This window comes from Azolla caroliniana, unplaced genomic scaffold (genome assembly GCF_043228905.1).
Source record: "Azolla caroliniana isolate FFs.n. ecotype wild unplaced genomic scaffold, voAzoCaro1.0.p SCAF_15, whole genome shotgun sequence".
Taxonomy (NCBI): domain Eukaryota; kingdom Viridiplantae; phylum Streptophyta; class Polypodiopsida; order Salviniales; family Salviniaceae; genus Azolla; species Azolla caroliniana.
Window position 1 is genome coordinate 16,445,495 of NW_028230450.1, and position 24,758 is coordinate 16,470,252.

Genomic DNA, 24,758 nt, shown 5'->3' on the forward strand with positions numbered 1-24,758 from the left:
AAAATAGTTGTCGTTGATTCTAAAGCCGACTTATCTTCATCCCCAAAATGTGTCTTGCTAGACCAAGGTCTGTTGGAGACAAGGCCGTGTCGATGCGGAAGATCAAGAAGCATTCGATTAGGGTTTCGAGTACCTGCGTATGACAGTTTCTAGTCGTGCACAGAGAGAGAGAGAGAGAGAGAGAGAGAGGAGGCACAAAAGACTCTTTCTATTCCATAGAAAACAATAATACAACCAACCTTACAAAAAGGTTACAAGGTCACTATATATAGTGACCGACTTAGGGCAACTACCATTTATGCTAATTACACAAATGGCCCAAACTTGATCTATACAAAGGGATAGTGTGAATACGTCCATTATACACTTGTATTCGACACTCCCCCGTAATGGGCGTATACATGGGTTATCTAAGCTTACAGGTATAAACCTAGGTTCTCGGACATATCAGTTTTGTTCGAGTCGGCAGGGTCCGAAGGCAGAAGACCGAACTGGTCGGGTCGGAAGAGTTGAAGCCGATCATTGAGGAACTGATGTCGGTTGTCTGAAACCATCCTGCGCTGTGTCCGGCTCTAACCGGACTGGTTTGTCGTTACGCCCATCTGATGCCAAAGGGACCGAAAGCGGTCTGCCGAAAGACACTTGGTCATTCCATCTGCGACATTGTCGGTTGTGGATATTTTCTCTAGACCAATTTTCCCTGAAATGACGCAGTCCCGAACGAAGTGATATTGAACGTCGATATGTTTGGAGGCGTTGTGGTGAACCGGATTTCTCGACAAGGCAACAGCACCTTGACTGTCGCTATAGACAACTGGGGCCGAGTCATGGTCGACTTGTCGAAACGTGTGCGCCAACCGGCCGAGCCACAAAGCTTCTTTTGCAGCGTCGGATGCAGCTACATATTCTGCTTCAGTCGTTGAGGTTGCTGTGCACTCCTGAAGTTTCGACTTCCATGAAATTGCTCCATTGCCGAATTTGAAGCAGTATCCGGTTGTTGATTTCCGACTGTCTATACAGCCGGCGAAGTCCGAGTCGGTGTAACCGACAACGCCCGAGGTCGAGTTCGGACCGAAAAGAATGCCGTGGTCTTTTGTGCCAGCCAGATATTTGAACACATGCTTGACTGCGTTCCAATGCGATCGGCCAGGATTGTGCATAAATCTGCTAATGACTCCTACGGCATGAGAGATATCAGGCCGTGTCGCGACCATCAGGTACATAAGAGAGCCGACTGCCGGTGCATACGGTACCGACTTCATATCTTCCCCCTCCGGACCGGATGTCGGGCAGTCTCGCTGAGAGAGCCGAAGATTCATGGGGAGCGGGGTTGAAGCAGATTTGGCTGATTGCATGTTGAAGCGTTCCAAGACACATCTGATATAGTCGGTCTGAGACAAAAAAAGATGTCGTTTATCGCGATGCCGACTAATCTTCATGCCAAGTATGTGTCGTGCCGGACCGAGGTCCTTCATGGCAAACTTCAACCGCAGTTGCCGAACGAGATCGGCAAGTTCGCCCGCGTGGCGTCCAGAAATTAGCATGTCGTCCACGTAAATGATGAGGAAGATGGGTGATCCATCTTGAGCTGTGTTGGTAAAAAGACAATGGTCCTCATCGTTTTTTGAGAAGCCGATCGATTGGATGAAGTCGTCGAACTTCTTGTACCATTGTCGCGGTGCCTGTTTGAGGCCGTATAGACTCTTCCTGAGTCGGCAGACTAGATGTTCTTGGCCAGTTGCCACGAAGCCTTTTGGCTGCTCCATATAAATTTGCTCTTCAAGATCACCATGGAGGAAGGCTGTTTTGACATCTAGCTGAATCAGCTCCAAGTTGTCGGCTGCCACTACGCCGAGTAGGAAACGAAGGGTTGTCATTTTCACCACTGGTGAAAAAATCTCGTCGAAGTCGACGCCATATTCTTGTCGGAAGCCCTTCGCAACTAATCTGGCCTTGTACTTTGGGGTGGTCGAATCAGACGTCTCTTTTAGTCGATAAACCCACTTGCAAGGAAGAGCACGTCGATTCTTAGGTAGTTCGACCAGATCCCAAGTCTTGTTTGCCCGAATGGAGTGCATTTCCGACTCCATCGCCAAATGCCAGGTGGCTGAATCGACAGATGTCGATGCTTCTTCGTAAGACGTCGGTTCGCCGGCGTCGGTGAAGAAAATTCCAGGAGAGTACCTCTCCGGAGGTTGCGACAGTCTCTCAGATCGTCTAGGTATGATTGGACTGGTCGCATCGGGTATCGAGGTCGGATGGTCCGAAAGCGAATCATTCGGCTGTGCCGAGTCAGAGTTGTCCGAGTCGGTAGTGTAAGGTTCAGCTACCCGTGAAGCTGACCGTGTGTTAAGAGCGGGGCCTTCTTGAAGGGTCGGCACATCGGAAAATGTTACCCTTCGGACTTCGATCGGTGTTTCGACTGATGGATTCATAGCCGACTCGTTGAACACAACGTCCGAACTTCGAACGATTTGTCTGCGTTCGGGGTCCCAGAGTCGGTATCCCATTTCGCCGTCGGATCCATATCCAAGGAAAATGCATTTCCTGGACCGAGGTGCAAGTTTTCGGCGATCATCTTTCGGAATAAGGGCGTACGCCTCGCATCCGAAGATCCTCAGCTTGTCGTAATTCGGCTTACTGCCGATCCATAGTTCCTGAGGAATTTGAAGTCCTAGAGGTCTACTTGGCGACATATTGATTATGTGTACTGCCGTGAGTAGAGCCTCTGCCCAGAAGCCATCCGACAGTCCGGAGTGTTGGAGCATGGAAACTATCCGTTCTTGGATTGTCCGATTCATGCGTTCTGCAATCCCGTTTTGCTCCGGACTGTGTGGTGCCGTAAATTCACGTCGGATGCCGCGTTGTCGGCAGAATTTGACGAATTCTTCTGATTTGAACTCTCCCCCATTGTCGGTCCGAAAGCATTTCAGTTTTCGGTCAGTTTGATTTTCTACCATAGCGAGCCAATCGGAGAAGATCGATAAGACACGATCTTTGGTGCGAATTGGATAAGCCCACACCTTTCGAGTCGAATCGTCAATAAAACTGACGAAGTAAGAGGCACCGCCGAGAGACTGATGCGGCATTGGGCCACAGACGTCCGAGTGGACTAAATCGAGAGGTCTTGTTTCTCTTGGTGCTGATGTCGGGTGTGATGCGGCTGCTTGTTTGCCATACTGGCAATGTTCGCAGAATTGATGATCCGAGAAGGAGAGTTTAGGGATGTATCCGGCGTAATGCCGGCCTTGCTGAGGTGTCCTAATCTTCTGTGCCATAGTGATGACACAGGAATATCCACCAAAAACAGGTTACCCTCTCTGAGCGTAACGTGTAACGGATACAGTGAGTGTATCTTGGGTCCTCTGGCAAGCAGGAGGTTCCCCCTGTGGAGTGTCCACCCTCCCGAAGAAAAACCGGCACGAATGCCATCTTCATCTAGTTGTCCGACTGAGATCAATGGCCTTGAGAGCTCGGGTACATGTCGGACATTGTGAAGTACAAGTGTAGAGCCACCTGCAAGGTTGAGCTCTACTGTGCCGATTCCAATGATGTCACAGTGTTGCGAGTTGCCGACTCGAACTGAGTCGGAGTGACGGATCGTATATTGCCGAAATTGGGATCGATGAGGAGTCACGTGAAATGACGCGCCCGAATCTAAGAGCCATGTGCTCGATTCTTCAGTCGTGAGCAGAACTTCTGATCCGACTGGATTTTCGATTGATAGTATATTCGGGTCGTTTGGTAACACATCAGCTGAGGAGCTGACGTAATTGATCTCCTCATGCCGGCCACTCTTCTTGTCTGATTTCTGAGACTTGTCGTTCTTGTTCTTGAGTGCGCGGCAGTCGGCTTTGATGTGTCCGGGTTTCTTGCAATAGTTGCAGATTCGATTATCCCGTGACTGGCTCCGTCTTCGCTGATTGTTCGGCTGCCGTGAGGAATCTCTTCCTCGTATGTTCGATCGGTCTGTCGAACCTTGTACTACATAAGCGTCGTCTGTTGAGTCTTTGGCGAAAGACTTTCTTCGAGCTGCTTCGGTCAGGATTGCGCTCGTGACTTCGGAGTATTTAACAGCCGTGGTTGACGCGTTGCACACGGTTGTGACGAAAGTTTCCCATGATGAGGGAAGGCTGCTCATGAGTATCATTGCTCTGAGTTCATCCTCGATTGCCGTCCCCTGAGATGAGATTTGGGAGCTTATGCTTTCGTACTCATTGAGATGTGCTTGAACCGAATCTGATTCTTTCATCCGCAAGTTGTAGAGGCGCCGGATCAGAAACATCTTTGTTGCAGCGACCTTCTTTTCGTAAGTGTCCGACAGTGTTTTCCACAGTTCGAATGTTGTCGTACACGATTGCACCGTAAAGTATACCGATTCCGATAGGTGCATCCGAATCGTGGCGCGGACGATTCTGTCCAGCTTCTGCCACTCAATTGGTTTGTATCCTTCTGGAGGTTCTTCATTTTCGATGGGATCGATTTGCCCCTTGACTATGAGATAGTCCTACATTTGCTCCTTCCAGAAGTTGAAGTTCGATCCATCGAACTTTCGTAGACTCATTTCTGACGAGCCGGATGTTGATGCCATCAAATTTGGTTTCGGTTGACGAAGCTCGGTTCGGAGTTGACTACGAACCTTGTTGGAGTGCAGCCGGTTGGCTCACCCGATATCGTTCTAGTCGGATTTGGACCCGAGTCGGTTCGGCTTCGGATATATGTATTGTTGAACTTGCTCGAATTGACTCCAGTAACTTGAGGGACAGAACCGACTGGTCTTCCCGAATGTTGCCGAGTCGGAGTGATCCCGGTTCACTTCCGAATATATATGCCAAATACCGATTATTGAAACCGATTGTCTGGACCGATTCTGCTTCGGGTGACTGCAGCGACGAGAGAGACGGATCCAACTGATCCTCCCGAATGTCGATCAGCCGGATGAAGCACGAATTTGGGTTGTTGTCCTTGAAGTCGTCGTTGTGCAGGAAGCCCACCTCAAGCAGTTACGATCAGGGAAGTAGAGTACAGCCGACTGGCTTACTCCGAGTGATGATCTAACGCAGCGAGATTCAAGCTTGTGTTTGCCTACTTTCTTCTCTGTTTCTTCGAATGACGCAAGAGGCCGAATGCTTTGCAGACTAGGATGAAGTGAAAGGCCGAATACTGTGCAGGCTCTGATGAAGCGAAGAACCGAATGCTGTGCAGGCTGAGACGACGGCCGACAGCGGGTTGAGGGACCGAATACTGTGCAGGCTCTGATACCAGATGTTGGAGACAAGGCCGTGTCGATGCGGAAGATCAAGAAGCATTCGATTAGGGTTTCGAGTACCTGCGTATGACAGTTTCTAGTCGTGCACAGAGAGAGAGAGAGAGAGAGAGAGGAGGCACAAAAGACTCTTTCTATTCCATAGAAAACAATAATACAACCAACCTTACAAAAAGGTTACAAGGTCACTATATATAGTGACCGACTTAGGGCAACTACCATTTATGCTAATTACACAAATGGCCCAAACTTGATCTATACAAAGGGATAGTGTGAATACGTCCATTATACACTTGTATTCGACAAGGTCCTCATGGAAAACTTCAACCGCAATTGTCAAAGGAGTTCAGCAAGCTCTCCAACATGTTGTCCGGAGAGTACTATGTCGTCTACATAGACGATGAGGAAGATGGATGACCCATCCCGAGCTGTTTTGGTGAAGAGGCAATTGTCCTCATCGCTTTTGGAGAAATCAATCGATTGGATGAAGCCATCAAACTTCTTATACCACTGCCTTGATGCCTATTTGAGGTCGTATAGACTCTTCCTGAGTCAATAGACTAGATGTTCCTGGACGGATACTACAAAACCTTTCGGTTGCTCCATATAAATCTCCTCGTCTAGGTTACCATGGAGGAAGGTTGTTTTGACATCTAGTTGGGTCGGCTCTAAGTCCTCGGCTACCACGACGCCGAGCATGAAGCGAAGGGTCATCATTTTCACCACTAATGAAATTTAAAGATTTTGTCAAAATCAACACCATATTCTTGCAAGAATCCCTTTGCTACTAATCTAGGTTTGAATTTTGGGTTGGCCAAATCAAACCTCTCTTTTAGTCAGTACACCCACTTGCATGGAAGAGCACATCAAATTTTCAGTAATTCGACCAAATCCCAACTCTTGTTTTGCCAGATGGAGTTCATTTCAGGCTCCATCGCTAGATGCCATGTGGCCGATGCTTTTCGTATGACGTCGGCTCGCCAACTTCCTTGAAGAAGATTCCAAGAGGTTACCTCTCCGGAGACTGCGACAGTCTTTCTGATATTTTTGGTATGACTGTGTAGTCGTATCGGGTATCTGAGTTAGATGGTCCGGACTCAAAACATTCGGTTGGAGCCGATTCAGTGGTAGAGGATTTGGCTCCCCATGACGCCGACCTCATGTTTTGGCTTGGGCCGTCATGAAGGGCCGACACTTCCAAGAAAGTTACCCTTCAGACTTCAATAGGCTTTCAATCGTCTTGTTCATGACTTTCTCGTTGAAGACAACGTTCGAACTTCAGACAATCTGTCTGTTCTCTGGGTCCAGGAGTCGATATCTGATTTCACCATCTGGTCCGTACCCAAGGAAAATGCATTTCCTAGACCTCAGTTTGATCATTCATCGATCGTCTTTCGGTACAAGGGTGTATGCTTCGCATCCGAAATTCGGCTGCCTACCGGTCCATAATTCCTGAGGTATTTGAAGTCCTAGAGGCCTACTCGGCGACATATTGATTATGTGTATTGTCGTAAGTAGGGCCTCTACCCAGAAGCCATCCAATAGTTTGGAGTGTTGGAGCATAACGACGATTCCGTTCTCCTCTGGATTATATGGTGTTGTATATTCACGTCGAATGTCGTGTTGTCGAAAAAATTTGACGAATTCCTCTAATTTGAACTCTCCTCCATTGTTGGACTGTAAGTATTTCATCTTCTGGTCATATTCATTCTGAACCATGGCAAGCCATTCTCAAAAGATCGAGAACATCCAATCTTTTGTTCTAGCTGGGTAGGCCCACACCTTGCTAGTCAAATCGCCAATGAAGCTAACGAAGTAGGAGGCGCCGCCAAGAGACTGATGTGGCATCAGGCCACAGACCTGTGAATGGACCAATTCGAGTGGACTCGATTCTTTTGGTGTTGTCGTCGGGTGCGAGGCTGCAGCTTGTTTGCTGTATTGGTAGTTCTTGCAGAATTGGTGTTCTGAAAGGAGAGTTTGGGGATATATCTGGCTCTGGATAAGTGCGTTATGCTGACCTTGCGGAGGTGTCCAAGTTGTCCATACCATAGTGATGACACAGGGTTATCAACTAGAAACAAGTCACCCTCTCTGAGTGTGACGTATAATGGGCACATAGAGTGTACTTTCGGACCTCATGCAACCAGGAGGTTCCCCCTATGGAGTGTCCACCCTCCTGATGAGAAGCCAGCACAGATGTCGTATTCGTCAAGTTGTCAGACCGAGATCAACGGTCTTGACAGCTCAGGTAGGTGTTGGAGATTATGTAGTACCAATGTAGAGCCACCCGGAAGGTTGAGCTCTATTGTGCCGATACCGATTATAACACAATGCGGCAAATTTCAGACTCGGATTGAGTCAGAATGTTGGGCCAAATATTGCTAGAATTGTGATATGTGAGGAGTCACGTGGTAGAAAGCCGCTCAAATATAGGAGCCATGTGCTCGATTCCTCAATCATGAGCAGAATTTCTAACTCGGCTAAATTCTCTATGAACAAGATGTTTGGGTCATCCATCAGTACTTCGGGTGATGAGCCGACGTAGTTGACCTCTTCATGTTGGCCATCCTTCTGATCAACTCCTTGTGTTTTGTCATTCTTTACTTTACGAGCGCAACAGTTGGCCTTGACATGTCCAAGCTTTTTGCAATAGTTGCATATCTGACTCTCTTTGAACTTGACTTAGCTCTGCGAATTGCTCGGCGGCCGAGAAGAACTTCTTCCCCTACTGTTCGGTTGGTCATTTGAACTCTGTACTACAAAAGCATCCTTGGCCGAATCATGAACGAACTATCTCCTCCGAGCATCTTTTGTGAAAATTGAGCTCTTCGATTCAGAGTAGCTTACGACCGTTCCAGATTTGTTGCACACAATGGTGACATGGGCTTTTGAAGACGAAGGCAGACTGCTCATCAATACAAGAGCTTTTAACTTGTCTTCTATTGTGACTCTTGTTAGGATTTTGTCCCTCCTAATAGGAGAAGTCAACAACCGAATTCTAGTTGGTCGGTTGGATTGACCAATGAGTTGATTGAATTGAGGGTCGGCCAAAGTGAAGATATTTGGGATCGAAGAGTCGGATCGACCAAATAGCCGACAATAGGAGCCGGCTAGTCGAATCGACTAAATTGTCGACTTGTGGGTCGGACAGTCGAGTCGACCAATTGGTCGATTACTTATTATTATATTATAATAATATCTTATTCACACACACACACACACACACATGGAGCTAGGACAAGATTATTATGTGAGAGATTATTATTGTGTAATTCAAGAGATACAAAAGGAGGAAGAAAAAGAGTGTGAGTGTCAATGAGTGATGGCACAGTTTTGTAGAACTTGCCAAAACCCTAAGAAGGGATTTTCTATAATCTGAGCCTCTCTCCTTGAAAGCTTGGAAAGCTTTGTAATCTATCTTTGTAATCTTGTCTCATAGTGAAGTCTGTTGCTCTGTGGTTTGCCTTGTTTTAGGGTTTCCGCGTAAATCTTGTGTACCATGTACTTTAAGTTTCTATTTTGTGTTTTTTAGCCTATCTTTGTTGTTCATCTTCGGTCTTAAATTGTATCAAACTGGTATCAGAGCTTGGGGTGCTAGATGGAAGGATGTGTGAGTGGTTTTCCTGGAATGATAGTCCTAAACTTATATAACTACTTAGACAGGAAGATCAAGATGGAGGATCTTATGATAGTCAGAGACCTATATGAGCCGATAGATAGGAAAGAAATACCCGCAGGGGTGTTAGAGTCTGAATGGAAAATCCTGAACAGGATGGCAGTGGCTACCATCATACAATGTGTAGACATAAATGTTCTTTAGCATGTGGCTAACGACACAAACGCCTATGACCTATGGCACAAACTTTCAGGCTTGTATGAAAGGAAAAACACCCTCAGCTGGGAGAACCTAGTCGTATCACTTAATGCTTCATGTCAAGAAGAAAACCTGTCTTTACAAGTGGTAAAGACAAGTATTATGAATGAAGAGACAAGGAGAAAGGACAAGGGTGTCCTGTCTCAATCGGAAGCAAATGTGGCATGAAACCTCGACAAAGGCAGAACCAAACATAGGAGTCCACAAAACAGAGACAAGTCCCATGCTAGGTCAAAGTCCAAGGGACAACTCACATGTTTCTATTGTGGGAAACCTGCTTGGACACTTCCAAAAGGATTGTTGACATCTTAAGAAAGACAAAGGCGTTGCTAATGATGTCGAACCTAAGAAGATATATGAGGAGAAAAACACTTTAGCCATTGCTACCAGTGAAGAAGAGCTTTTATTCATTTGCGAACAAGCAATTGTCAACCTTGCAAATGAAGCGTTCTCTTGGGTGATTGACTCCGATGCGTCGTTCCATTTATTCTCACAAGAGAATGTTTTTCATCTTACACAGTCGATGACTATGTCTATGTAAAGATGGGAGATAATGGAACATGCAAGATCGCCGGTATTGGGAGTGTATGTTTGATAACATCAACCATCCATAAGTTAGTATTGAGGGATGTACGACATGTGCCGGATGTCAAACTGAATCTGATATAAACTGCAAGACTTGATGACAAAGGCTACAATGGTAGCTTTCAAAATGATATGTGGAAGTTTTGCAAGCAAAGTCTCATAGTGGCCCAAGCACAAAAACAAGATTCTTTATATGTGATGCACATTGCCAAATTGTGTAAAGATGAGGCAAATGTGGCAGCTGACTCAGGTGGTGAGCTATGACATAAAAGGCTTGGTCACATGATTGAGAGAGGCATGCATATCCTAGCTGAGAAGAATATTCTTCCAAAAGCAAAAGGAATGGATTTTGAAAAATGCGTGGATTGCATGGCCGGAAAACAAAACAGAGCTGCATTTCACTCTAGGTCACCAAAGAGGAGAGAATGTGCACTAGAATTGGTCCACACAAATGTACGCTTTGATGATGCTCAATCACATCATGGTGGACAATACTTTGTGAAATTTATTGACGACTACAACAAAAAGTTGTGGGCTTTCATGTTGAAGTCCAAAGACCAAGTGTTGTTGGTCTTTAAGGAGTTTCGGGCTAGAGTAGAAAGAGAGTTTGGAAAGAAGTTGTCGATTGTCCAAACAGACAATGGTGGCAAGTACAGAGGACAATTCGAGGAGTATTGCAAGACCCAATGCATAAAACTCGAGTATACAGTGCAAAAGACCCCTGAGTTGAATGGTCTTGTAGAGAGAATGAATCATACCATAATGGAAAGGGTAAGAAGCATATTGTCGCATGCAAAATTGCCAAAATCATATTGGGTTGAGGCAATGTTGACAGTTGTCTACCTTATAAACATGTCTCCCTCAATGCCTCTAAAGGGTGATGTCCTATAGAGGGTGTGGATAGGAAGAAATGTCGCTTACCAACACTTAAGGGTGTTCAGATGCTTGGCATATGTGCATGTTGCAAAGGACTAGGATATTGCCTAGTTGAATTGAGCATGATTATTGTCCATTTGATTTCCATTGTCGATCACATATTATATGACATTTGTGCCTTTTCTGATGCCGATCCTATATCGAGTGGCTACAACGTGTGGATGGACAACATCGACTGGCCTGCCCGAATATCGCTTAGCTGAATGGAACACAAACGAGGTTGTGCTTTAGGCCTGATCTGCTTTGAGTGGTTACAACGAGTGAGTGAACAACGTCGAATGGCCTGTCTAATTGCCATCTAACTTGATGAAGCACGAGTAAGGCCGATTTGATGAAAAGCCTACTCTGAGCGACTACAATCGCAAAGTACAACTGGCTGGCTTACTTCAAGAGTGATTTAGTACAATGGAGTAGGGGTTTTCAGGTGTTTCTTCTCTAGCAATGTGATATTGTGGGGAGTTACCGACCAAAATATTTCAGTCTAACCAAAATCTTAGAATTTGTTTTACCAAATGATATCAACTGAAAAATCTTCCAGTGATGTTGGAAAATAAGTGCTAATGCAGACAGGAAGACAACTGACTGCAGAATCAAAAACCTCAAGCTCTGATACCAGATGTTGGAAGGCGGCCGTCAATATGCAAAACAAAACTAGCACTCTTTATGATGAAGATCTTCAGGTAGATGGTATACAAGGTCAGTAGAACATATTAGTGGGAGACGCAAAGGCAATTGTAGCAAGAGAACAAGATCAAGGAAAACAACAACAACAAAGACAGAGAGACACCAAAGAGGCACACAAAGGTAATTGTATTATTCAAATCCAAGTTACCACAAATGGCGGCATCAACATTACATCAATCACCAACAACTAGGTTACAAAGTTCAGTTTAAATACAAACTGAACTAGGGCAATTGTTCTTTCCAATATTTACAAATGTGGCCTAGACCTACTCTATTCAATGGGGCAATGTGAATACATCCATTATATAACCGTATTCAACACTTTTCTCCTCCCTTATCGACTCTCCTTATATAGTTTTTCCAATATGAGCCCTCACTTGGTGATCTAATGACAAGAAGAGTCCTTGCAACTTAGCAAATCACATGCTTCATCTTTAATATCAAAAACCTTGATTTTCATATGGTTAGTCCTCGTCGCATCTTCCTTGCTTCTTTTCTAAGTACATGCACAAACTCTTCAGTCATTTTGGTGGACTAGAACATGACCTCCATCTAGGATGAGGAAATATGTGAGGAAAGTGTGTGGTTGCCAAGTGCTTAATGTCATAACACATCTACAGATTGATGGAGCACACACACACACACACACACTCTCTCTCTCTCTCTCTCTCTCTCTCTCTCTCTCGTTGATATCGTTGAGCCAAGGGTCCGGACCGACATGTACCCTATTAGCAACAAACCAAGTGAGAGTGGTTGTTGATCACTCTCAAGCCACTAGTGTAACTAACCTTAGTGACTAATGCTTATACTTCTTCTTTTTCTCTCTCAATAGAAGTAAATAAGTATAAAAACAAGACAAAGAAATAAATAACACTCACTTCTTACTATGAAAGAGGTTTGACACTTATACAAGAGTAGAATAATTAGGGTTTGGCCAATTAGCTCTCAATCCTTGTGCGTAAACTCAAATAAAAGATTAGGGGGGGAGAGTGAAAACTCTTAATAAACTAAGTGAAAGGAGAAAAGTCAAGAATGGAGAAGAACCACAAAAGTCACTAGGTTTTATAGCTTTTTAGAAAGGGTTTGGGGTCTTTCCACACTACGATGTCCATTGGCTAAAAGCTTCCTATTAGGTTTTACTCTATCCCCTTTTTCTAACATCTCTATTCAACAAGATGCGTATATTTGGGACCATTTTCTTCACAAGTTGAGTCTTGGGTGGCAGATACTTAACATCCCCCCCCATGTAACGAGTGCACACTTTAGGGTGCACAACACTAGGGGTGCATTATGGGTGAAGGTGGTGGTTGTGAAGGAGGGGGGTTGTGAGTGAGACTAGAGTATGGAGTATGGTGAGTTAGGTGGATGATTAGGAGGATGGTGAGGGCGATGGTGGAAGCCTAACCTTTAGATATTGAGGGGGGGAGTAGAATATCTTGTCTATGAGTGGTGGTTGTGAAGAACTCTTTGAAGTTGCCTACTAGCCATGTGGAAGTGACATAGTTGGCAAAGAGTGAAGCGAGTGTTCTGCTAAAGGTAATATAAGGGGTTGTGATCCACATGTCAATCATTGTTTCAAAATCTTGTATGTAGTTGGTAGGTAGAAGGTCCACAAACCAACGAGTTGAAACTGGGTTGGTCCTTTATTGAGGTTGAACTCTAGTCACCGTGTTGGATAATTAAATTGACATAACTAATGTATATCGAGTGATGGTATTTCTAGTAGTATCCTCAAAAGTTGCAAAATGTGTATGACCACTTTGATTTCGAGGTTTGGGATGTCAAAGTAGGTATGGATGAAGATCTTCATCGCCTAAAGCACCTCGGCTTTTGAGGATTTGTGGTTGTGCGGTTGCTAAAATAATGGCCAATTGAAACACGATGTGGAGAACCTTTGCCACATGACAAGGTAGTCAGGCCATGGCCAACATTGTGGGAGAGGAAGAAACATAGGGTTGATGTGGATTTACGAGGGATGCATCACAAACTATTACCCAAACTATTGGCAAAACTAGGTTAGGGGGTTTTCCATTACATGAGACCATCCTCTAGCCTCAATGGGGTTGGAAGTAGACCACAACTTCATCTTATCATTGTAGAAGTGTGGGAGTAGGAGGAGGTCGACTTGTTGTTTAGTAGCACCTCGTGAAGTTACATGCATACGTGTGCTACTTGAGCAGAACCACTAGGGAATTCAACCAAAGAGGATGGATAACTCAAAGGCTAGTTAGTGTCGAATGATCATCAAAGTTGAAAGATTGCCAGACTCAAAAGTTTGTCAAAGTAGAAGGCTTTGCAGAGTCGAAGGTAGGTAAGAGTTGAAGGCTTTGTAGAGTCGAAGGTAGCACAGACTCTAACGTATCCAAGAGTTGAAGGCAGGTCAAAGTCAAAGGGAGCCCAAAGTCGAACATAGTAGCAATTCAAACTGTGAGTTATGCCCGAGATTAACATGTAATTAACCTTTAACCCTTGTCCACCAAGTTGTAACCTTTAACCCTTGTCCTAATCTCTCATTTTATCCATAAACTAACCTTCTATGCTAGACTAACCTAGAACCAAACCAATGATTCCTTATCTTTCTTCTTCCAACACCACCAAGACCATTCTTTCCATCATAGCCATGGAGACCACCCAATCCACCAAACATTTTGCTCGCACTTTGCACCACCACAACTAGTTGTCGTGGCGTCATGCGCTTTCATCGAACATAACCCTTCATGCACCAAGCATGCGCCACCCTTGTTCCTAGCATCCCCTTAGTCAAGGTGCTTTGGCCATCCTTCTTCCTTTGGTTCACTCTTGCCTTCATTAGGCCCCATCCGAATATCGACTTTGCCTACTTGTAGTTCCTTCTTCAAGTATATGCTCACATTTAGGTTCTTCAGATGACCACGTTGTATGTTTCCCGCTTCGGCCTCTTTCATAGTATGCTCTCATGTTAGAGTTGATCATTGTTCCCTTGATCTTCGTGATATTGTCCTCTTTTGAGTTGGATGTCACAATCACAGCTGGAGGAACATCCTTCATCTTCTCCTTGCATGCTTGGCCATCTTCGTGCACTATTGTACTTTGTTTGGCCTCGTCGTCCTTTGTATTGTCTTTTACCATTGCTTCTTCATCTTTGATATATGGACATGTCGGGTTTATGCCAGGTCCATGTGTGTCTTCCTCTTGAGCTTTCGCGAATTCGATACATTGTTGTTGTCTCATTGCACCTTTCATGTCATCACCATTCCTTGAGTTTGATATATCGTGTGTTCCCTAGGGAACACCCTTTAAATCTTAATCCTGGTCTTTGTCTTGCTTGTCTCTATCCTTAAACATTTGACATTATTTCCTCTATCCATTCCTACATCATCGACATCCTTCTCTTCGGTCTTACCGTGGCATGGGCCCAAAGCTTCGGTGAGGGTCTTCATGCCATCAACCATCCCAACTCCTCAGTGTCCTAGTCTCAGGTTTTAGATGTGTGGTGCCATTATCCTGCTTGATCTTGGTTTTACATCTACACTTGGATGGTGTATTTTCTTGTTCATGATCCAAGTCTTTTTAACTATTTCTTTTTGTATCTTCCTAGGCATAGTGCCTTCGTTTTGAACTTCCTTGGTTTCCACCACTTCACATGGGTGGGCAAGTAACTTTTCATTTAGATATGAAGCTTCGGAGATTATATTTGTCTCATCATCCGAACCACATCAAAGTTATTCGATTATAGGGTACGAATCTTCAGAGATACTTGTCGTTGCATCCTCTCGATCGTCCCTTGTAATTCCCATTATCTCATCTTTGAATTCAATGAGGTTCATGATCGAAGCTTGGGAGAGAGCGCTCATTCCATCATTTGGACTGACTGTAAATTCCATTGTTGTACTTGTGAGTGCCTCTTCGAATAAGGCTTCATTATTAACATGATTATGTGTCTCATATACATCTTGTTCTCTTTTACCAGTTATTTACACACGAAAGAAATTCATCATATCTCAGAGCTTCATCACTCGCCATCTCTTTATATTGCACACCTTCGTTTCTATACGATACTTCGAAGTTATTCACATTTGAGTCCCATGAGAAGATGAGAGAAACTCCCGATCGATCGTAGAAGTTTTTTCCAAATGCTTCTTTCGATAATACTTCCAACAAAAGATGTCCACAAAGATAATGAATAATGTACATAAATGGGTCTCCATTTGTCCGGACGGTGTGAACGCGGACGAATGGTTAGGGTTTAGGCAGCGCCGAAGCTCTGTTTCCCCATCTCTCAATCGCACAGTTTCTGCGCTCTGCTGAGGGTTAGGGTTAGGGTTAGGGTTACGCGCGAGGATTTGTAGATTTCACCTGCAAGCTTTAATAGCCATGGCCACCGCCGTGGAGTCTGTGCAGTGCTTCGGTCGGAAGAAGACGGCAGTAGCGGTTTGCCATTGCAAGCGCGGGCGGGGTCTAATTAAGATCAATGGATGCCCCATCGAGCTGGTGGAGCCTGAAATCCTTCGCTACAAGGCCTACGAGCCAGTCCTCCTCCTTGGTCGCTCCCGCTTCGCAGGCGTAGACATGCGCATCCGCGTCAAAGGCGGTGGACACACCTCTCAGATCTATGCCATTCGGCAGGCCATTGCCAAGGCCCTCGTTGCCTTCTACCAGAAGTACGTGGACGAGGTATCTAAGAAGGAGATCAGAGACACCCTTGCCCGTTATGATCGAACACTCCTCGTCGCCGATCCCCGCCGTTGCGAGCCCAAGAAGTTCGGAGGGAGAGGTGCGCGTTCTCGCTTCCAGAAGTCTTACCGTTAGGATTCTTAGCCTTTTTCAGTTTTGATCTAAAAACAGGTGTGTTTGACATCTATGCTGTCGCTTTTGCGACATCGGAACATGTTAGTGAATCGCAATGCAGTTTGTATCAATTTTTGAAATTTCCTTACCGTCTTTACTCTGATTTATTTGGTAGGATTTGAATTTGGTTTAATTCACTTTCAGAGAAATCTGTTTTCCTAATTACTATTTGAATTGCTAAGTTGATGAGGTTTTATCATGTTATGTTCGCATCAATGGTTTTCTTGAATTTCCTTTGTATTTGATTGTTTATATTGTTTTCTTAATTGTTTTTGAGTAATAGTACTATACTGTTATGCGTTTTGATTGTGAAACCTGAGCTTGATATCACAGTGTAGACTTATGGAAAGTATTTTGGTGTTAATAAGTAAGTAGCACCATCCTGCATATTTTAACGGCAAGTTTGGTCTTTGAAAAGCATTAAGTAATGTTGGATTTTCCCTGTCCTTGATTTACATGGCTTTTTACTGCTTATGAAATAAAGCTAAATCCTGCATGGTGTTAATATCATGCTGATCAATTTATGGTCTTGGTGTAACTTTGTTGTTAAAAGGAATGAAGTTGTATACTGTTGTGGATGCAGCAAATGATGGCCTCCAATTTATTGCTATACATAAGTTTTATTTTTGTTTTTTTCCTGCATTTTCTAGCCATGAATATGCAGTGAGTCTAATATCAGACTCAACTGACTAGAATTCTCGTGTCTGTAGTTTACTTTTCATGAAAATCTCCTTTCATTTGTTGTTTGAACACTGCAGACTAGTTTCTTCTTGTTTTATGTTATGATATTGGCTCACAAAGGTCTCATTGATTGGCTTAATGAAGTTATAATCGATTTGTTTGACACATATTAAATGAAGTCTCATTTGAGATGAACAGCATCAAGGATCAAGCGATGCTATAACTAGATATTGGTATTACAAATATTCTGCACTTAATGATGTTTATGTTAGTATCAAACTGTTGAAGCAATATGATATGAACTGTGATTATGAATGTATTGAGCAAGGAAATAGATCTTGGTATACAAATATTCTGCAAATATGGTTGTTATGTTAGTGTCAAACTGTTGAAGTTACATGATACGAACTGTTAATATGAATGCATTGAGCAAGGAGATGGATATTGGTATACAAATATGGTGGTTATGTTAGTATGTATCAAACTGTTGATGCAATACGTGAAAAATCGTGATTATGAATGCATTGAGCAAGGAGATAGATGTTATTGCCTAATCATATCGTGTACTATGTATGGGCTGTACATCTATACCAGTAAATCATTTTTTGGAAGATCTTTCATAAAGGGCATGTATGTGATCTTGATATAGAGATTTGTAATACTATCTTAAAGGAGATTATGATTGCCCATAACCATACACATTGGTACATATATCATACATTTAGTCATGCCAGTGACCTTTGTATCCCTGAACATAGGTGAGGTGTTAAACATTGCAAAGGTGATGATGCATGTTGGGTTCTCTCTCCCATATCAACTACAATTCTTGAGCTACCTGAATTATTAGTGAACGAACATCTATGGATTGCCATCTTCAATTGTAAGCAATCAAGTTCCTCAATTCATGGAACCATTTTTCCTTTTTTGTTCTTTGCTTATATCATGAGAGACAACCATATATTGATGGTCAGCGGCGCTAACCAAAAACTCAAAATACATGCCTCCCATTTACCTATGTGATAACAATGTTTGGGTGTTCCTTGTTGGATTTGCCCATACTCTTGTATGTGGGCTACTCGTTTAATGGTCAAGAGTTGTTTATAATGAATTGTAACAAGATTTTCTTGAGTTAAATATTGTTGACAATAATGTGTGAAAAGTTGGAAGATTGTAAGCTTTTCTTGAAGGGTTGTGAGCATTGTTGATTATAGTAACAAGATTTTCTTGAGGAGTTAAACATTGTTGACAATAATGTGTGTGATAAGCTGGAATATTGTAAGCTTTTCTTGAAGGGTTGTGAGCATTCACGAATAAACGCCATTCAACATTCATGAATAATGTCAACCTTCACGAATAAACGCCACTACTTGCAATTCGTGAGAAATTTTTTAATTTAGTGTTTGTGAAGATAGAGAATCTTTGGAATCGAGAGTCCTTCCTATAAATCATGTGAAATAATTTCGCCCAAACTCCAAGAATGTATCACGTATTTCACATAAACATAATTTTACCATCAAAGGTAAGGGCATTAAAAAGTTTCATTGAACCTCCCATAGTACCTCCTCACCGACGAATAATTCTAGATCCTTCAAACTAGCAAACTAGTTGAACCATTATTCATGTGATCATCCGAAGAAGTAGCATCACATCTTTAATGAGGGGGGTAACAATTCCCCTTTTACATAACCCAACACCTAAGGCTCCTAGAGCACCACTTGTTCTCATGTATCATAAGTCCTTACGGGTTTGTCCCAAGTCCAAACATCATTAGTTTTCCAACTATCCTACCATTAGCCCATTAAAATGTGTATTAGAATTAGTCTAAGGTTATGCCTATAAAATGCTCCACCTTATGGACACGTTAATTAATAATAGTAAACATATACATGTATAGGTTTGTACCACATGCATGACCATATAAACTATGATCACATGCCAAAACTATGGATATTTTGACATGCAACATGTTGATTTTTTCTTCAGTGGGGCATCGTGACTATTCCTTATCTTATGAACATGACATCATTCATGTAAACATAAGATACTCGTGGAATCAGATGGATCCTCTCTCAAGGAAAAGATGTGTGATATGGAAGGCAAGGCGTAACAAACTTCCTAAGTTCATTTATGTAAAGACAAATAAAAAGTTGAAGTTTGAAACAAGGAGTCGAACTTCTAGTGTTGTTATTTACACGTTTTGCATTAAGATCTTCATTTAACATGTGTTTTGGTTTAAAATGATAAATAGAGAAACAATTCAATACATATTAAAACTCTAGAAAGAAAAGTATCCATGAAATAAAGAAGATTACATGAAAGTATATTATGAGAAATGAATTTAGTTTTTTAAAGCTAAAACCAATCTTCTCAACAAAAAAATTTGGAGGACAACCATTTTCATTGCGCTATATTTCAATTATGATGATGGTGTGCCAAATATCTTAAATAGAATAGTAAGAATCAACATATTGATTTGCCAACTTAGAGGAACGTTCCATTGTTTGATGTCCCACATTCATTATGCTTTTTTAAAATATTTTTTTAAAAGATTTTCTTCGATAGTATTAAGAAAAAACACCCAAAGGCTACAACTTGAACCTAGCTGCCCAAGAGGTTACAACTTTTCCTATACAATTATGTAAAATAATCCTAGGACCAAATATCGAACTTTGTAGAAGGTGTTGATATTTAAGAAAGAGTCCATGGAAGTCGATAGTGCCATTGAGGCTCTCGAGTTGACATTGTAAACAGGGGCAACTTTTTCCATAAGTGAAGAAGCATTTTCCTTCTCTTGTTCACAATGTTTGGGGAACCTTGCATATTATCATATTGGCCATGGACTATTGCCATCAAGTTCTCCCATATCTCAAGCATCACATTTGAGAGATGAATGATTATTGCATCATAAAGTCAATTACAACGATATTTCCATAATGCCCATAACGTTACTGTGGTCACTGTTTTCCAAATTTGGATAGATCGCACCTGCTTCCGAGGTTACTGAAAGGGACTAACTAATATCAATCTTCTATTATGTATTGTCATTGCCTCATGAACATCGTTTGCCTCCCACAATCATTATGCGTGAAAAGCTAAGCCATTGACATCCTAACTATTGTGCTTATTTCCACGTGAATTAATGAACCTAAAAACTAAAGTCGATGAGTAGTCACACTGATTATTATGTTTTATTCATATCAAATTATTATGCTCACATGGAATTACGAAGTTTGGCTCCACAGTTTTGAAGTCACAATCATATCCATCATTCAGTAAGCCGAAATATTCATCTCTTACTTCATGATAAAGGGAAATTTTCGTATCTAAACTCTTGCTTTTGGCATAAAGAAAATATGCAATATCATAGCTTTTACTTTCTTATGAGGTTAATCTACAATATTTCAAAATACAAATTTTGTGTCCAACCAACATGAGTGGACAACCACATATTGCGATCAAGGTCTGGATCTTATTTGTTTAGATGTCTTTACTGCACCCTTCCCTTACTATTGGAAATACAGAGACCCATCTCCTCACAATTGGAAATAGCTTGTGACATACCAATATTAAGTTTTGACTTTTCTATCATCTCGATAAATATGCGACTAGTGTCAATTCCTCTAAAGCTCAACTATGGGACACAACATATTTCATCCTTCTCGTGATCCTAATTGGGGATTCAATATGGCTGCAAATACCTTAAGGATAGACGAAATTTGCAATGAAGTGGAAACTTGGTATGAAGTCATAGTTTTGTATGACTTGGTGAACATCACATGGAACACTAGTTTTAGATGGGCCAACGATAGAGGTGCATAAAAACATAGCAAATTTTTAGACTATTATGAACATATTGATTGTAGAGCTCACCTTACCATTATAATGTCTAGCCACGTTGAGTATTGGGATATCTTGTGCAAGAAATAAAATGCTTCCAATATTGCAATTCCTTGATTCTCCTATTTCCAAGGAGAACATTGCTAAAGTTGATGAGGATTCTCTTCAACAACAACCCAATATTAGATGGAGCCCCCACTTAGTTTTCCAAAATCTCAAAGACATGTGCATTGATCAACAATAGTCCATCCATCACATAAGCCTATATCCACACATCCATGAGGGGATAATAAAGCTAATATATAAAGGAGGCAAGAAGGGTAATGATAAAAGTTGGACACCTTTAACTACGCTCACTTTTTCGTACAAAATATTTGCTAAAGCTCTAGCCAATCAAATAGCTCAATTCACACGACATATTGGTATGAGAAGAATGCAAGGGCTTAATAATGATGGAAAAGCAAGACTACGCTTCCAAAAGCAATAAAGACAACTTGATTTCAAAACAATGTGGGATAAATGTGGGAAGGGCAAGCATATGATTCCAAACCCAATTAAGATCACATGTATTCCAAATTTGATTTTGACAAAAAGTAATCATAAATTAGAGTAGAACTTTGTCCTCTAATCTTTGCATGTTATAGCTCTTGGGAAGATATTAAGTTTATCAATATATTTTTCCATGGTGTTATTGCTTGTATTAACATAAATGTTCACATCTTGATTCTTTGAGCCATTTTTTTCCCACTCCAAGCAAGGTTGCCCATTGTTGTTTGATGTTGATGAGAATGGACTTGGCAAGTCCAAGAAAAGGTTAACAAAGATGAGTTAGAGACATGGAATTTGCCAAATAACAAATGATTTCATTGATGACACAAATGGTTTGGTGAAGAATAATGAGAGTTCTCTTAGGTACTTTTCGCAATGGCTAGAGAATTTTTGTATGTGGAACAAGGCTCTAAAATCAATCACAAGGAAATAGAGATCACGTGCCTTCTTAAAGATTCTCTTATCCGCTTATTATCTAGTATCCATCCTTCGACATCTAGGGAGACCTATGCACTACATGTGGTGGATGCAATACTGGTCATGAATCACATTCTTACTTTATGTTTTGTTTATCAACTATGTTGTTGGAAACCTTTTCTAGCACAATAATAACGAGTGACAGACCCTATCGGTAGGTTGTTTACACTACTAACACTACAACTTGGGTTCGAAACCCAATTTTTTCATCTCTACATTACACCATATATATATATATATATATATATATATATATATATATATCACTAGATGCCATTGTGGAATGTAGGGGTTAAACCCATGACCACCTTGTCTCCATTGGGCAACCTTACCAACTAAGGTACATCCATATGAGCTCTCTCTCTTGTTCTCCACACATACACACATACATAGACACACACATCTCTTTATCTAAATTTTTGTGGGAACCTAACTCGGGGATATCAAAAGATTGATTGGGCATGGATGAGAGTACCAATGATATGCTTGACTTGAAATAACGAAGTGGTAACCCAAGGAGCACGAGCATAGCATGGCATAGCAAAAGGGTAAGAAAGCAAGGAACATGCCGGGTTGGTTGAAGCACCCCATTGTAAAGTGGGCGGGCGGTCACAAGGACCCAAAACCAACACCAACACTAACACTCACACACGACTAACACAAGACCAAGACCAAGACCAAGACCAAAGAAGAAGAAGAAGAAAAAGAAGAAGACATAGTATGAACCATACTCGCATTCGCGAATGTTTCAATTATTCGAGTATGGAGAACGCCCTCGAAATATGGTAAATATCATACTTGTGTATTCATTATTTATTATAAGGTAGATTTTTTTTCTTTTAAGGTAAGAAAGTTAAGTAAGGTAAAAGGTGTAAAACAAAAAAACATATGAATGTTTTAATAAAATACGCATTCGTTTTTCATTCGTAGTATAAGAAACGAATGTTTGCCAATGCATTCGAGTATATTACGTACTATGGAAGAAGAAGAAGAAGAAAGAGGGCCTTTCCTGCCTCTGCTCAAATTTGTGTGCAGAGAGAGAGAGAGAGAGAGAGAGAGAGATTCATGTAAGATGATGACTATGACGATGTCCGCCATCGCCACAGCTGCTGCTACTGTTGGCCCAACTGCGGCTATGGCGTTCTCTGCAAATAATACCGGCCCCTCTTCGCCTTCCATCACTAGGTCTACTACCCTGTGTAAGAATTCCTCCTCCTCCTCCTCCTCTTCTTCTTCATTTTCATTTCGTGAGTTCCCGAATGTGGATGGGAGCCGCTCTTCTTCCTGCTACACTGCTGAATGGATCCATTCAAGGGCCAGATCTCCATGCCGCTGCTCGGCCACTGCCGGTGTCGAGCCGAAAGTCAGCGATTTGGAAGAAAAAGAGACCCTACCGCTGCAAGAATTCGATTTCAAAGCTTATATGAAGGGCAAGGCGAAATCGGTTGAGGCAGCATTGGAGTGCTGTGTCCCTGTGAGGAAACCCGAGAAGATACACGAGGCGATGCGGTACTCGCTACTGGCAGGTGGGAAACGTGTCCGACCCGCACTTTGCATTGCCTCCTGTGAACTTGTTGGCGGTGTGGAAGCCATGGCCATGCCCTCTGCTTGTGCCCTGGAGATGATCCACACCATGTCACTCATCCATGATGACTTGCCTTGTATGGACAATGACGATCTGAGACGCGGAAAACCTACCAATCACAAGGTGTTTGGTGAGTTTACAGCCGTCCTCGCCGGTGATGCCCTACTGGCCCTTGCGTTCGAGCATATTGCCCTTGAGACTAAATCTGTCCCCACAAGGCGTGTCGTGAGGGCGATTTCGGAGATTGCGAAATCTATCGGCCCCGAAGGCCTTGCCGCCGGCCAAGTTGTGGATATTTCCAATGAGAAGAACCCGAATGTGGACCTCGAGCTTCTCGAATACATCCACTTGCACAAAACGGCCGCCTTGCTCGAAGGCTCTGTCGTGGTCGGGGCTGTCTTGGGCGGTGCCTCAGAGGAAGAGATCGAGAAGCTTCGCATGTTTGCACGGCTCACTGGATTGCTTTTCCAAGTCATTGATGATATATTGGATGTCACGAGATCGTCGGATGAGCTAGGGAAAACGGCTGGGAAAGATTTGATCGCGGATAAAGCTACCTATCCGAAGCTATTAGGATTGGAAAAATCTAGGGAATTTGCACAAGATTTGAAGATGCAAGCCATCAAACAGCTAGAGGGATTTGATAAAGCTAAAGCAGCCCCTTTGTTTGGGCTCACAGAGTATATTGCAAGCCGTAAAAACTAGTGAGTTAAAACATATTTTTTTTGTTTTCTTTTCTCCATTTGTCTTTCTTCTTCTTTGAAGTAAAGACCATTTCTTTTGTCAATAATCTTGCCTGTACATCAAGCTAAACAATTTGAATGAAGGCGTTAATTTATTCATATTTTATGCACCTTTAAAGATGTTTTAAACAGGGTCTTAATCAATTCTCAAGTATTTAAACTAAAGAGGAGTACAAGGTTCTCATGGCACTATATCGAGAAACAAATATTTATTAATTGGTGGAGCTCTCCTCTTCATGCAGGAAATCCTTGGAAAGGATGAGAATACACCACAAGTGTATAAGAGCTGAGTAGAGAAGGGTTCTTTGTAATACAGCTCCCCTGGAAATCTTTATGCACCCTTTTTGTGTGAAATCTTATCTCTAACAATATGTGATTGGTTGATTTTGTAGCTCTCATCTCATACCTTTTAATGGTATGATTGATTGCAAACAATGGATCATTTTAGTATGGGTATGTTAAACTGGGGAGAATTCATCACAATAACATTGGCCTTCAAGAAATGGTTAGGTTGCATGATACAGCTTCTGGGCATTGAGCTCAATCTATGTATGTATATCTCTATGAGGATCAGTTGATGGTGTTCAATAGAAACGATTAATCTAAATACCTTCATTATATGCCATTGTAAAGCTGAACAAATTTCCATCTCTTTTATGGCCCAAAGGATAGCCAAAATATGAATTGAATGTTGTCATCCTAGATTGTGATTCA

General features: G+C 42.3%; 2 protein-coding genes across 2 annotated transcripts; both read left to right on the forward strand.

The window, feature by feature from the left end:
* Positions 1-15,662: 15,662 nt before the first annotated feature.
* LOC147854833 (small ribosomal subunit protein uS9-like) lies at positions 15,663-16,252 on the forward strand. Its single transcript, XM_087331790.1, has one exon. The coding sequence runs from the start codon at positions 15,699-15,701 to the stop codon at positions 16,131-16,133; it is 435 nt and encodes a 144-aa protein (XP_087187916.1). The 5' UTR covers positions 15,663-15,698; the 3' UTR covers positions 16,134-16,252.
* Positions 16,253-22,761: 6,509 nt separating this feature from the next.
* Positions 22,762-24,758, forward strand: LOC147854834 (geranylgeranyl pyrophosphate synthase, chloroplastic-like). Its single transcript, XM_087331259.1, has 2 exons — positions 22,762-24,005; positions 24,287-24,758. Coding segments are annotated over exons 1-2 (1,218 nt in total). The 5' UTR covers positions 22,762-22,788; the 3' UTR covers positions 24,288-24,758.